At 42.9% G+C, this 15,151-nt stretch overlaps 1 protein-coding gene across 2 annotated transcripts in view; it reads left to right on the plus strand.

Moving 5' to 3' along the window:
* Positions 1 to 15,151, plus strand: part of LOC120946684 (ovostatin homolog) — a 217,593-nt gene that overhangs the window by 106,268 nt on the left and 96,174 nt on the right. For both annotated transcript variants that reach the window (XM_040361310.1, XM_040361311.1), the window contains 5 exons: positions 3,211 to 3,360; positions 5,269 to 5,436; positions 7,616 to 7,727; positions 11,075 to 11,098; positions 14,944 to 15,019. In XM_040361310.1, the coding sequence (XP_040217244.1) occupies positions 3,211 to 3,360; positions 5,269 to 5,436; positions 7,616 to 7,727; positions 11,075 to 11,098; positions 14,944 to 15,019 (530 nt within the window). The remainder of the gene's footprint in view (positions 1 to 3,210; positions 3,361 to 5,268; positions 5,437 to 7,615; positions 7,728 to 11,074; positions 11,099 to 14,943; positions 15,020 to 15,151) is intronic.

Genomic DNA, 15,151 nt, shown 5'->3' on the forward strand with positions numbered 1-15,151 from the left:
AATGAATTTAGACAAATTACTGAATTCCGAAATTTTTGAATTTCTGAATTTTCAGATTTTTGGATTTCCGACATTCGGAATTTCGAGAGTTAGAAATTTCGAAGATTCGAGATTCGAAAATTCGAAATTGCAAAATTCAAACATTTAAAATTCGAAAATCTAAAATTCGAAAGTTTAATTATCCGAATTTCAGAATTTTCGAATTTCGGAAGCTCGGAATTCTAAAATTCGGAATTCGGAGATTCGAAAATTTGGAATTTTAGAAATGAAACTTTCCAATTTCCCATTTTCGAACTTTGCAATTTTCGAATTTCCCGAAATTCTGAATTTCCGAATTCGGAAATTTGGAAGTTCGGAAATTCGGAAATTCAGAAATTCCGAATTACCCAAAAAAAAAAAAAAAAAAAGCAAAAAAACGAATGAAATGAAAAAAGCAACGTTTTCGACAGTGCACATGTATACCAATGATGCTTTATTTGATTTGTGTAATTTGTGTAAGGCCCCGTACACACGAGAGGATCGATCCGCTGAAATTGATCCGCGGATCGGTTTCAGCGGATAGATCCGCTGGTGTGTACGATCCAGCGGATATTTATCCGCGGATATATTTCGGGCCGACCGATTTCCAGCGGATAAAAATTTCTTAACATGCTAAGAAATCTATCCGCTGGAATCGGCTCCAGCGGATCGATCCGGTGGTCTGTACAGACTCACCGGATCGATCCGTCCGAACCCATCCCTCGCATGCGTCGTAATGATTCGACGCATGCGTGGAATTCCTTATATGACAGCGTCGCGCACGTCGCCGCGTCATCATCGCGGCGACGGCGCGACACGTCATCGCGATGGGAATTCGGCGCATTTCGATCCGATGGTGTGTACACTCCATCGGATCAAAATCCTCAGAGGATTTATCCGCGGAAACGGTCCGGAGGACCGTATCCGCGGATAGATCCTATCGTGTGTACTAGGCATAATAAAAAGCCCTTTTATTCAAAATGCTAATGCCGCGTACACACGACCGTTATTCATGTCATGGAAAAAAAACGACAACGATCGTGATAAAAAATGCTCGAGCAAAGCGCGGTGACGTACAACACGTACAACGGCACTATAAAGGGGAAGGGGATTGGTGAAACTCTTTGGGCTGCTTTATGCTAATTTCCCGTATCATAACTTGCTTCTGAGCATGCACGTTTTCTTCCCCCCTCGTTAAAGCGTACACACGACCGTTTTTCACGACGAGAAAAACAATGAGAAAAATTAGAGCAGGTTCTAAATTTTTAATGCCCGTTTTTCTCGCCGAGAATGCTCTGGAGCCCACACACGATCGTTTTTATTGACCAATTTAAAAAAAAAAATGTTTCTCGTCATAAAAAACGGTTGTGTGTACGCGGCATTAGACTGAAACGAAATTGAAATTTGACGTCAAAATTAACATTGGTCTGTAGCGCATGTTCATGCCTCAATACCATAAATAATAACATATTAGATTTTTCACTCCAGCAGTCTATAATGAGTTTGGAAATTGTAGAGAAATTATTAAAGGGGTTGTAAAGGTAAAAAAAATCCCCTAAATAGCTTCCTTTACCTTAGTGCAGTCCTCCTTCACTTACCTCATCCTTCCATTTTGCTTTTAAATGTCCTTATTTCTTCTGAGAAATCCTCACTTCCTGTTCTTCTGTCTGTAACTCCACACAGTAATGTGAGGCTTTCTCCCTGGTGTGGAGTGTCATGCTCGCCCCCTCCCTTGGACTACGGGAGAGTCAGGACTCTCTCTACGTTGCAGATAGAGAAAGGAGCTGTGTGTTAGTGGGCGTCCTGCCTCTCCTGTAGTCCAAGGGAGGGGGCGAGCACGACACTCCACACCAGGGAGAAAGCCTTGCATTACTGTGTGTAGTTACAGACAGCAGCACTGCAAGGCCAACATGGGGGAAGCCCAGGGAATCGGCACTGCACATAGTGATTAGGGTGTGCCTAGGCACACCCCCTGTGTACGCCTATGTTCATGTGTTAGAATGGCCCAGTCACAGTCCAGACCTAAATCCCATTGACAATGAAAAACTTGAAAATTGCTCATCACCCTGAACACACCATCCCCACTGTGAAACATGGTGGTGGCAGCATCATGTGGCGGGGATGCTTTTCTTCAGCAGGGACAGGGAAGCTGGTCAGAGTCGATGGGAAGATAGATGGAGCCAAATACAGGGCAATCTTAAAAGAAAATCTGTTATGCCCCCGTACACACGATCCGATAGACTTTTTCCATCGGATTTTCTGATCGTGTGTTGCCCAATCTGAGTTTTTTTCATCAGAAATTCCCATGAATTCTATCGGAGTTTAGATATAGAACAGGGATATGCAATTAGCGGACCTCCAGCTGTTGCAGAACTACAAGTCCCATGAGGCATAGCAAGACACTGACAGCCACAAGCATGATACCCAGAGGCATGATGGGATTTGTAGTTTTCCAACAGCTGGAGGTCCGCTAATTGCATATCCCAGATATAGAACATGTTCTATAGTTTTCCGATGAAATTCCGGTGTGATTTGGCCAGGCAAAAGCCTGATCGCGTGTACGGGGCATTAGAGTCTGCAAAAGACTTGAGACTGGGGCAGAGGTTCACCTTCCAGCAGGACAACGACCCTAAACATACAGCCAGAGCTACAATGGAATGGTTTACATCAAAGCATATTCATGTGTTAGAATGGCCCAGTCACAGTCCAGACCTAAATCACATTGAGAATCTGTGGCAAGACTTGAAAATTGCTGATCACAGACACTCTCCATCCAATCTGACAGAGCTTGAGATATTTTACAAAGAAGAATGGGCAAAATAGGCCCTCCCTAGATGTGAAAAGCTGGTAGAGACACCCCCAAAAAGACTTTCACCTGTAATTGCGGAGAAAGGTGGTTCTACGAAGGGTTGACTCCGGGGGGCGCCATACAAATGTCCCCCCCCCACACTTTTCACATATTTATTTGTAAAAAATGTTGAAAACCATTTATAATTTTCCATCCACTTCACAATTATGTGACACTTTGTGTTGGTCTATCACATAAAATCCCAATAAAATACATTTAAGTTTTTTGGTTGTAACATGACAGAATGTGGACAATTTCAAGGGGTATGAATACTTTCTCAAGGCACTGTAAAAGCTTAATTACATAGAAACAATATATCATGCCAAATTCTTGTTCCGTTATAGGTGAATTTGGAATTCACGGAGGAGATTGTGGCCCCAGGAGCGACCGTTCATCAAAAAATAACAGCTGCACCAGGGTCCTTCTGTGGGTTAAGAGGAACAGACGCCTCCTTCACATTGCTCAACCTATATGATGAATTTAATGCTAATCATGTAAGAACTATTTTACATTTTTTATTATTATTTATTTTTATTTATTTATTATTATTATTTTTTTATTATTATTTAACCACTTCACCTCTGGAAGAGGTCCCCTTCATGACCGGGCCACTGCGTTACTTTAAGTGACAATTGCGCGGTTTTCGACCTGGTACCCAAATAAAATTGGCGTCCCTTTTTTTCCCACAAATAGAACTTTCTTTTGGTGGTATTTGATCACCTCTGCGTTTTTTTTTTTTTTTTTTTTACTTATAGTGCAAAAACAAAGCATTGATGTGAACATGTTCTAATTTTTCAATTTCTGAATTTTAGGATTTCCGAAATTTCGAATTTACGAATTTTTCAATTTCGGAATTTCTAAATTTTAGAATTTCAGAAATTCTGAATTTTGAAAATTCGAGATTCGAAATTGCAAAATTCGAAAATCTAAAATTCGAAAATGGGAAATTTGGAAAGTTGAATTTACGAATTTTCGAATTCTAAATTCCGAATGTTTCAAAAATTTGGAAATCTGGAATCCCAAATTTTAGAATTTCCGAAAAAAATGCATGAAACAAAAAAAAAAAAACGACGTTTTGGATGTGGGTCCATTGAATTCTATTACATGCAAAATGCTGCTTTTTGCAGGGGAAAAAGTCCCCGACCCTTTCCAAAAATGCAGAGGCACAAAAAAGCATTGATGTGAACGTGTTCCATAGGAAACCATGTTAAAAAAATTTCCCTGCATTTCTGCAAAATGCATCAAAAAACACATTAGTGTGAATGGAGCCTAATGCCGCGTACACACGGTAATTTTTCATCATGAAAAAAAACTATGTTTTTCCAACTTCATCATTAAAAACGATGTTGCCCACACACCATCGTTTTTGAAAAATGATGAACAAAGGGCGGTGACGTACACCACGTACGACGGCACTATAAAGGGGAAGTTCCATTCGCCTTTGGGCTGCTTTTAGCTGATTCCTTGTTAGTAAAAGACGATTCGTGCTTTTCTGTCTGTTACAGCGTGATGAATGTGCTTACTCCATTATGAACGGTAGTTTTACCTGAACGAGCGCTCCCGTCTCACAACTTGCTTCTGGGCATGCGCGGGTTTAAAACGTTGTTTTTGCCCACACACGATCATTTTTAACTACACGAAAAACGAAATTTTAAAAAACGACCTGAAATAATGCAGCATGTTTGATTTTTTTTTTTACTTTTTTACAGAAGCCGAAAAACTATGTGAAGCCCACACACGATCATTTTAAATGACGTTTTTAAAAACGTTATTTTTCATGCCGAAAAATTATCGTGTGTACGCGGTATAACAGGAAGAGATGGACTAATGACTAGACATGTGCAATTTGTTTAGTTCCAAATTCGTTTTTTAACAAATTTTGACAAATTAGTAAATTCCGAAATTTCTGAATTTTCGGATTTCCGAAATTTAGAATTTCCGAATTTTAAAATTCGAAATTGCAAAATTTGAAAATCTAAAATTCGAAAATCTAAAATTTGGAAAGTTTAATTTCCGAATTTCGAAAATTCGGAATTCGAAAATTCGGAAATTACACTTTCCAAATTTCCCATTTTCGAATTTCGAATTTTGCAACTTCGAATTTTCGAAATTCTTAATTTCCAAATTCGGAAATTCAGAATTCTGAATTTCCCCCAAAAAAAACAAAAAAAAAAAAGAATGAAACGAAAAAAGCAATGTTTTCGGCAGTACACATGTACTGACGCTTTATTTGATTTGTGTAATTTGTGTAATGATAGCCAACACGTTTTGCAGTTTTATTATCTTCTTTATCCAGACTTTTTTTTTTTTTGTAGGTTTTTTTACATGGGAGGGTGGCTTGGAAATAGCAGGACCTTGTATGTATACATTTCATGCAAATTGGACTTCTGTTTCCTTTACAGGTATACAATAAAGTGCAGTCTTATATTTATGGTTTAAATCATAACGACATTCATTATGAGGACCCCAAACCTCCGTGTATTGATGGAAACAAGGAAGACTTTCACAATGGGATGTACTGTAGGCCAAGCAGCTGCAGAACAGATGAGGAAGCCTATCAAGCCTTTAAGGTAAGTTATAGGCTTCATTGCTGTAAAAAAGCTTGACCCCCTGACATATTTATTAAAACCCCCCGCCCCCCTGCCCTGTGTCATAATTCCGAATTTTTGAATTTCCGAAAAAAGCAAAAAACAAAAAAACAAATTCGGCAATTTTGGAATTAACAAATTTGTCAGAATTTGTTAAAGAACAAATTTGAAACTAAATGAAATGCACATGTCTAGTCAATATAGACATGAGAATTCCGAATTTTTTAATTTCCGAAAAAAATAAATAGAGAATTAATGAAATGAAAATGAAAAAAAAAAAAAAGAATTTCGGAAATTCTAAAAATTCGGAATTCGGAAATTCAACTTTCCAAATTTCCCATTTTGAGATTTTTGAATTTGAGATTTTTGATTTTGAGATTTTTGAACTTTAGATTATCGAATCTCGAATTTCGGAAATTTTGGAATTAACGAATTTGTCAGAATTTGTTAAAAAACAAATTTGAAACTAAACGTATTGCACATGTCTAGTCAATATAGACATGAGAATTCCGAATTTTTGAATTTCCGAATTTCCGAAAAAATTAAACGAAAACGAAAAAAAACTAATTTCGGAAATTCAAAAAATTCGGAATTTGGAAATTCAACTTTGCAAATTTCCCATTTTTAGATTTTTAGATTTTTGAATTTTCGAATCTGGAACTTTAGAAATTTTCTAATTTCCGAAATTCGAAAATTCGCACAAATTTCGTAAATTCGAAAAATCATAAATTTACAAATTTCGAAATTCGGAAATTTTGGAATTAACGAATTTGTCAGAATTTGCTAAAAAAAAAAAATTGAAACTAAACAAATTGCACATGTCTAGTCAATATAGACATGAGAATTCCGAATTTTGGAATTTCCGAATTTCCGAAAAAAGCAAAAAAAATAAATAGAAAATTAATAAAACGAAAACGAAAAAAATAATAATTGTGGGCGTTAACCGGTTAATTAATTCAGATTTTCGGACGAATGCATTTTTTAACGAAGCAAAATAAATAAAAACGAATTTCGGGAGTAACTAAATAAATGTATTTTTCGGACGAAATTCCGAAACAAAATATTTCAGTGTGCACATGTCTACATGTGACCCAATCGCGGGACACCGGCGGACATCGAATCTGAGGGCACGGTCACGGAGTGCGCCGGTACCCTGTAAGCAGACAAGATTCTTGAACTATGGAGGTGGATGTCTGTGAAGGTTCTCATTCATTCAGGTCAATCAAAGTAACTAGACTTGCTATATTTTTCTTGAAGACGTTTTGCTGGTCAGCCGTCAAGCTTTCTCAATTCAGAATGACTTGTACAAAAATTCTTTGGGACTGTCCGGCGGTCCCGCGGGGACGTACCTGTACACCCATTTGCGCAGCCGTGCTATTCTATCGACGTAAATGATAATGTGGCGGTCGCAGGACCGCCATCAGGGGGTACAGGCAGTATACCTGTAAGGGGCCCGGATGGCAACCCCCCCTTTTTTTTCGGAGGTCCCCCAGGGCCCCCCGGATGGCAACTCAGCACCCAAAGTCCCCTGACCTCAATTCGCAGGCCCCCCCCCCGCTTCTCAATTAGCGGCACACCATCCCACCTCTCAATTTTCTCAATTCGCGGCAGCCCCCCTCCCTGCTTCTCAATTTGCGGCGGCAGCACCCCCCCCCCCGGATCGGATCTCTGTTCCGGGGGGCATGCCTGAATTGTAAATTCCTGATGGCGGCCCTGGGCGGTCGGCAAGCAGTTATAGGCTTCACAGGCAGACACAATTATGAGGCTAGACCGCTTGGGTATCTGTTTACTTGGCGCAAACTCATCTTTTATATTTTAACAAAAATTGGGTAATAGATTACGTTTGTGTGCTCTAAAATGTGTTTTTATTTTTTACTGAGAATATGCGCTTGATAAAATGATTTTGATTTAAAAATTGAAACAACCCCAATTTTATTCTCCAGGGTTTCTGCATTATTGAAATATATTAAGTTTTTTTTTTTGGGGGGGGGGGGTAACTAATCTTCAGGCCTAAAATGTGCATTTGAACATGTGGAAAAGAATGCAAAACTGTCTATGGCAGTGAAAGGTTCACACCATTCTCAAAGGCCACAAACTATGGTTGCAGTTTTCCCTGTAGTTTTTAATGGAACAAAATTTAAAATTGATGTCGTCTCTCCAGGATCTCAATTTGCAGATGGGTTCAAGTCTTGACACGAGAAGACCCGTAGTCTGTGGGATGGAGAATGAACCTGACTTTTCATCTTCATTTTCAGGTGTCGTTTTTGCTGCAGGTAAATACATATGAATCCTGTTCTGGTATGAAAGGAGCGACCTCATTCCAAAACTGTCACATGACACGAAAAATAGGTATCGGTAAGGCCCCGTACACACCAGAGGATATCCGCTGGAAACGGTCCGCCGGACCGTTTCCAGCGGAAACATCCTCTGGCGGATTTGGATCTGATGGCTGTACTCACCATCAGATCGAAATCCGCGCGGAATACATCCGCGATGACGCGTCGCGCCGTCACCGCGACGATGACGCGTCGCGCCGTCACCGCGACGATGACGCGGCGACGTGAGCGACGCTGGAAGGTAACTACTTCCACGCATGCGTCGAATCATTACGACGCATGCGAGGGAGGGGAGCGGACGGCTTGATCCGGTGAGTCTGTACAGACGACCGGATCAATCCGCTGGACTGGATCCCAGCGGATAGATTTTGTAGCATGCTACAAAACTTTTATCCGCTGGGAATCCGTCGGCTGGATAAATATGCGCCGACATTTGTCCGCTCGGGTCTACACACGAGAGGATCTATCCGCTGGAACTGATCCGCGGATCAATCCCAGCGGATAGATCCTCTCGTCTGTACGGGGCCTAATTGGTATTGGAGAAAACCTGAGAAAACGTATTGGCGCATAGTCTTAAAAAAAATGGTATTGGTGCATCCCTATTTCCAACCATCTATTCTTTTAGGTTGGCCTTTTCTAATATCGAGAGAATAAAACAGTAGGAGTGAGACTTTATGGTGGGCAGCATAGGTGTGCACAGCCTATTGCATTTGGGTGTGCACCCCAAAGCTCAAACACATATGCCTGTGCATGTGTATACAGTATATACTGCGGTGTCAGGCCTTGTACACACGGCCAGACATGTCCGATGAAAACGGTCCGCGAACCGTTTTCATCGGACATGTCTGCTGGGAGGTTTTGGTCTGATGTGTGCACACACCATCAGACCAAAATCCCCGCGGACAGAGAACGCGGTGACGTAGACGACACCGACGTTCTCTGACGCGGAATTTCAATGCTTCCACGCATGCGTCGAATCAATTCGACGCATGCGCGGGATTTCGGGCCGCTGGTTATACGTCATAACCAGCGGACATGTCCGATGACTCATACTAACCATCGGACATGTCCGACAGACAGCTTTTCAGCGGACAAGTTTCTTAGCATGCTAAGAAACTTTTGTTCGCTGGAAACCTGTCCGCTCGGCCAGGAATCCGGTCCGCTAGGCCCTACACACGGTCGGACATGTCCGCGGAAACTGGTCCGCGGACCAGTTTCAGCAGACATGTTCGGTCGTGTGTACGAGGCCTGAGTAGAGCAGTGGACGATGTCAGCAGGGCGGAGTTTGATGTCAGTGGGGCAGTGGACGGTTTCAGTAGTTTTTATTTTTACTATTTTATTTTGTATTTTTTTAGAACTACCGTATATACTCGAGTATAACCGACCCAAATATAAGCCTAATTTTACCTCAAAGAAATGGGAAAACTTATTGACTCGAGTATAAGCCTTGTCTCACTGTGCCCATGCCTCACTGTGCCCATGACTAGACTGACGTTTAACATGTAAGTCTATGGAAGGGGTGCCCGGCTTTGAAAAATCGGTGCTCCCCAGCCTTGTGTCTCTAAGACAACAAACTTTGCACACTTGTAGAGGAACAGGGTCAGTGCTCAAGTCCTGCGGGAACGCATGGGAACAGAGTTCCTGCACTTTTTTCCCAGCAGGAACTCAGTTTCCTTTGCAGGACTAGAGCAGCCGAGCCGCCCGAGCCAATCCTTCACTAAGCGGCGATGCCCAGCTCGAGTCACAGAAAGAACTTGCTTCTTTCTAAATCCTGCGATAACTCACGGCAGACCTCCGCAATGTCTCCTGGGAACAATGACAAAAGCTCCCAGGAGACATTGCGGCATGGAGGAAGTAACGGAATACCTGCACACACCCCGATGAATCCATATACAGGAAGCGGCCAGTAACATAAAGGGTTACTAAGGTACAGTGGATCGAAAAAAAAAAAAACTTGCGGTTTAGTAATTATGCATATGAGCGTATCATTTTTTTTTTGGTGGGGGAGTGGATCTTGGGTGGGAGTTCCCACACTTTTTTCCCCAGGACTTGACCCCTGGCCATGGTGGCTACATGTGTGCCAAGTTTGGGGTCCAGAGGACCTAAGACCGGCCGGTATCGGGTCCCCAAAATCCGGGTGATCAGGGGCAAAAGGGTGACCTGAGTATAAGCCGAGGGGGGCATTTTCAGCACAAAAAAATGTGCTGAAAAACTCGGCTTATACTCGAGTAAATACGGTATATATATATATATATATATATATATATATATATATATATATATATATATATATATATATATATATATATATATATATATATATATATATATATATATATATATATATATATTTTTAGGCGTTGGTGAAATATCACGGGTCTAAACGGGGGGCGTCTGCAGCATACAAGGTGATTAGGGCACACCTGGCACATCTATGGTGGGCAGTGACGGCCACTTCATTAGGGGTGCAGGGGCGCTGCCCCCCTAATCCATGCACACGGGCCCTTATCTCTATGCAGGGCGCATGGTTTTCAAAGTGTTTTTTTTTTTAGAAGCACATGATTAGAGCCTGAGGCTCTAATTGGCTTAAAAAAGGGTGGGCTTGGGGCACTGTATCCCAAGCCTACCCAGTTGTGTGACATTAAAGGGGTTGTAAAGGTACAATTTTTTTCCCCTAAATATCTTCCTTTGCCTTAGTGCAGTCCTCCTTCAATTACCTCATCCTTCCATTTTGCTTTTAAATGTCCTTATTTCCTCTGAGAAATCCTCACTTCCTGTTCTTCTGTCTGTAACTCCACACAGTAATGCGAGGCTTTCTCCCTGGTGTGGAGTGTCGTGCTTGCCCCCTCCCTTGGACTACAGGAGAGTCAGGACGCCCACTAACACACAGCTCCTTTCTATAGCGCCCAGAGGTGATTAAATTCGCATGTGCTGCGCTATATATAAGTTTTTTCATTCATATCTTCAGGAGAATCAGGACACTCTCTACATTGCAGATGGAGAAAGGAGCTGTGTGTTAGTGGGCGTCCTGACTCTCCTGTAGTCCAAGGGAGGGGGCGAGGGAGGGGGCATACGCATGTTCACTTCATCAAACCTGGCCCTCTTTGAAAAAAGTTTGGACACCCCTGCTCTAGAAGCTGTAAATCTTTGAAGTAGACATCGCTACTCCATTGATCTCCACTGGCTTCCAGTTCCCTCTGGGTCCAATCAACATTAAAGACGGCCCTGGTACCACCAACCTTCACCCTATTGCACATTCTAACAATTTTGTCTTCTTTCCACAGAAGGTAGACCTTTTGCGGATGGAGGTAAGTGCCAAAATTCTGTGTATTACACGTTAAAATCAATATATAAATAGGTATTTAAAAAATAATTTCAACAACCTCTATCATATCCCACTTGGTCATTGGGAGGAATTTGGCTCCATCTTTGGTGTCATTGGGAGGAATTTGCCCCCATCTTTGGTGTCATTGGGAGGAATTTGCCCCATCTTTGGTGTCATTGGGAGGAATTTGGCTCCATCTTTGGTGCCATTGGGAGGAATTTGGCTCCATCTTTGGTGTCATTGGGAGGAATTTGCCCCCATCTTTGGTGTCATTGGGAGGAATTTGGCTCCATCTTTGGTGCCATTGGGAGGAATTTGGCTCCATCTTTGGTGTCATTGGGAGGAATTTGCCCCCATCTTTGGTGTCATTGGGAGGAATTTGGCTCCATCTTTGGTGTCATTGGGAGGAATTTGGCTCCATCTTTGGTGCCATTGGGAGGAATTTGGCTCCATCTTTGGTGTCATTGGGAGGAATTTGCCCCCATCTTTGGTGTCATTGGGAGGAATTTGGCTCCATCTTTGGTGTCATTGGGAGGAATTTGGCTCCATCTTTGGAGTCATTGGGAGGAATTTGGCTCCATCTTTGGTGTCATTGGGAGGAATTTGGCTCCATCTTTGGTGTCATTGGGAGGAATTTGGCTCCATCTTTGGTGCCATTGGGAGAAATTTGGCTCAATCTTTGGTGCCATTGGGAGGAATTTGGCTCCATCTTTGGTGTCATTGGGAGGAATTTGGCCCCATCTTTGGTGTCATTGGGAGGAATTTGCCCCATCTTTGGTGTCATTGGAAGGAATTTGCCCCCATCTTTGGTGTCATTGGGAGGAATTTGGCTCCATCTTTGGTGTCATTGGAAGGAATTTGCCCCCATCTTTGGTGTCATTGGGAGGAATTTGGCTCCATCTTTAGTGTCATTGGGAGGAATTTGGCTCCATCTTTGGTGCCATTGGGAGGAATTTGGCTCCATCTTTGGTGTCATTAGGAGGAATTTGGCTCCATCTTTGGAGTCATTGGGAGGAATTTGCCCCCATCTTTGGTGTCATTGTGAGGAATTTGGCTCCATCTTTAGTGTCATTGGGAGGAATTTGGCTCCATCTTTGGTGTCATTGGGAGGAATTTGGCCCCATCTTTGGAGTCATTGGGAGGAATTTGGCTCCATCTTTGGTGTCATTGGGAGGAATTTGGCTCCATCTTTGGTGTCATTGGGAGGAATTTGGCTCCATCTTTGGTGTCATTGGGAGGAATTTGGCTCCATCTTTGGTGTCATTGGGAGGAATTTGGCTCCATCTTTGGTGACATTGGGAGGAATTTGGCTCCATCTTTGGTGTCATTGGGAGGAATTTGGCCCCATCTTTGGAGTCATTGGGAGGAATTTGGCTCCATCTTTGGTGTCATTGGGAGGAATTTGGCTCCATCTTTGGTATCATTGGGAGGAATTTGGCTCCATCTTTGGTGTCATTGGGAGGAATTTGCCCCCATCTTTGGTGTCATTAGGAGGAATTTGGTACATTTCACTGTCTGTTGCAATTCCCCTCATTGGCACAGGAAGTGGGGAGAAATCTTCTAAATGAAGACAAAGGGCAGCAAATAAAAGTTGTCAGAGGTCCTAACACTAAAATTATTTTGGCTGTAGTCGTGTTTTAACATGCAAACACCAACCCCAGTGGCAGCTGCTGTTTTTTTTTTGGGGGGGAGCGTCATTGGGAGGAATTTGGCTCCATCTTTGGTGCCATTGGGAGGAATTTGGCTCCATCTTTGGTGTCATTGGGAGGAATTTGCCCCCATCTTTGGAGTCATTGGGAGGAATTTGGCTCCATCTTTGGTGTCATTGGGAGGAATTTGGCTCCATCTTTGGAGTCATTGGGAGGAATTTGCCCCCATCTTTGGTGTCATTGTGAGGAATTTGGCTCCATCTTTAGTGTCATTGGGAGGAATTTGGCTCCATCTTTGGTGCCATTGGGAGGAATTTGGCTCCATCTTTGGTGTCATTGGGAGGAATTTGGCCCCATCTTTGGAGTCATTGGGAGGAATTTGGCTCCATCTTTGGTGTCATTGGGAGGAATTTGGCTCCATCTTTAGTGTCATTGGGAGGAATTTGGCTCCATCTTTAGTGTCATTGGGAGGAATTTGGCTCCATCTTTGGTGCCATTGGGAGGAATTTGGCTCCATCTTTGGTGTCATTGGGAGGAATTTGGCCCCATCTTTGGAGTCATTGGGAGGAATTTGGCTCCATCTTTGGTGTCATTGGGAGGAATTTGGCTCCATCTTTGGAGTCATTGGGAGGAATTTGCCCCCATCTTTGGTGCCATTGGGAGGAATTTGGCTCCATCTTTGGTGTCATTGGGAGGAATTTGCCCCCATCTTTGGTGTCATTGGGAGGAATTTGCCCCCATCTTTGGTGTCATTGGGAGGAATTTGGTACATTTCACTGTCTGTTGCAATTCTCTTCATTGGCACAGGAAGTGGGGAGAAATCTTCTAAATGAAGACAAAGGGCAGCAAATAAAAGTTGTCAGAGGTCCTAACACTAAAATTATTTTGTCTGTAGTCGTGTTTTAAAATGCAAACACCAACCCCAGTGGCAGCTGCTTTTTTTTTTTTTGGGGAGCGGGGGGCGACAAACACCCCCCGGCAGCTGGCAGGACCCTCAAACCCCCCTAGCCCCACCCTGCGCGCTCGCTGTCTTACCCCATCTAGGTGGCAGGTGGCGGGTATCACAAGCATTCACATAGCCGTCATGACCAATCGCCGTAAATGAACCTAATGGGGGAGATTCAGAAAGAGATACGCTGTCGTATCTCTGAGATCCGACGGTCGGATCTATGCGACTGATTCATAAGAATCAGTTACGCACAGATCTCCCTAAGATCCGACAGGTGTAAGTGACTTACACCGTCGGATCTTAGGCTGCAATCTCCCGCCGGCCGCTAGGTGGCGCTTCGGTTTTTTACGCGACGAATATGCAAATTCCGATTTCCGCCGATTCAGAAACGAACGCCCGCCCGTCGCTTTTTTTTTAACGTCGTTTGCGTTCGGCTTTTTCCGGCGTATACTTACCCCTGCTATTAGCGGCGTATCCAATGTTAAGTATGGCCGTCGTTCCCGCGCCAAGTTTTGAATTTTTACGTCGTTTGCGTAAGTCGGTCGCGAATACGGATGGACGTAATTTACGTTCACGCCGAAACCAATGCGACGTCATTGGGAGCAATGCACGCCGGGAAAAATTCACAGACGGCGCATGCGCATTTAAATCGACGCGGGGACGTGCCTGATTTAAATACTACACTCCCCCTAGCCGCGGAATTTGAATTCCGCCGGGGGAGTTACGATCCGCCGGCGCAAGTTTCGAGGTAAGTGCTTTCTGAATACTGCACTAGCCTCTCAAATTTGCGCCGGTAGATCGTAAATCAGATAGATTACGCGGATCTAAAGATCCGCTAATCTATCTGAATCTAGCCCAATATGTTTATTTCCTAGGATCGCTAGGTCCATCTGGTGGCCCCAATGTGGTATTTTCCCGATTTTAGGTATTTCAGTAAAATACCGCATTTTGGCCACTAGAGAGAGCCAATGGTCATAGGAAATAAACATATTGGGAACATTACAGGGATTATTTGTAATAACTGGGCGAATAATTAAGACATTCCCACAGCAATATATTTTTTTGTAGAAATAGACCCCTTAAATTAACCTCTAAGGGGAGCCCAACTGTTCTCCATTTTTATTTAAAACAAAAAAGTGTTTCCTTCGAGTTCCGCTTTAAAAGTAGGCCTAACCTAGCAAGGCTGCATTAATGAATATGAATGTAAGAGTAATATTTTTTATATTACAGAGCCTAGGGCAACAAGTATTGACACCATTCGTACAGACTTTAGTGAAAGCTTTGGATATACATCAATCATTATTGGGTAAGTGTTCCCCCCCAATGCAGGAAACAATCTGCATTGAGAGAGGTCGTTTTGTAGCTCACATATGACAGCTGGAAAAGCCGATAACATTGGGGTGGATTCAGGTACGACTTGCGCCCTCTTACGGAGGCG

The sequence above is a fragment of the Rana temporaria genome, chromosome 8 (genome assembly GCF_905171775.1).
Source record: "Rana temporaria chromosome 8, aRanTem1.1, whole genome shotgun sequence".
Classification (NCBI taxonomy): Eukaryota; Metazoa; Chordata; class Amphibia; order Anura; family Ranidae; genus Rana; species Rana temporaria.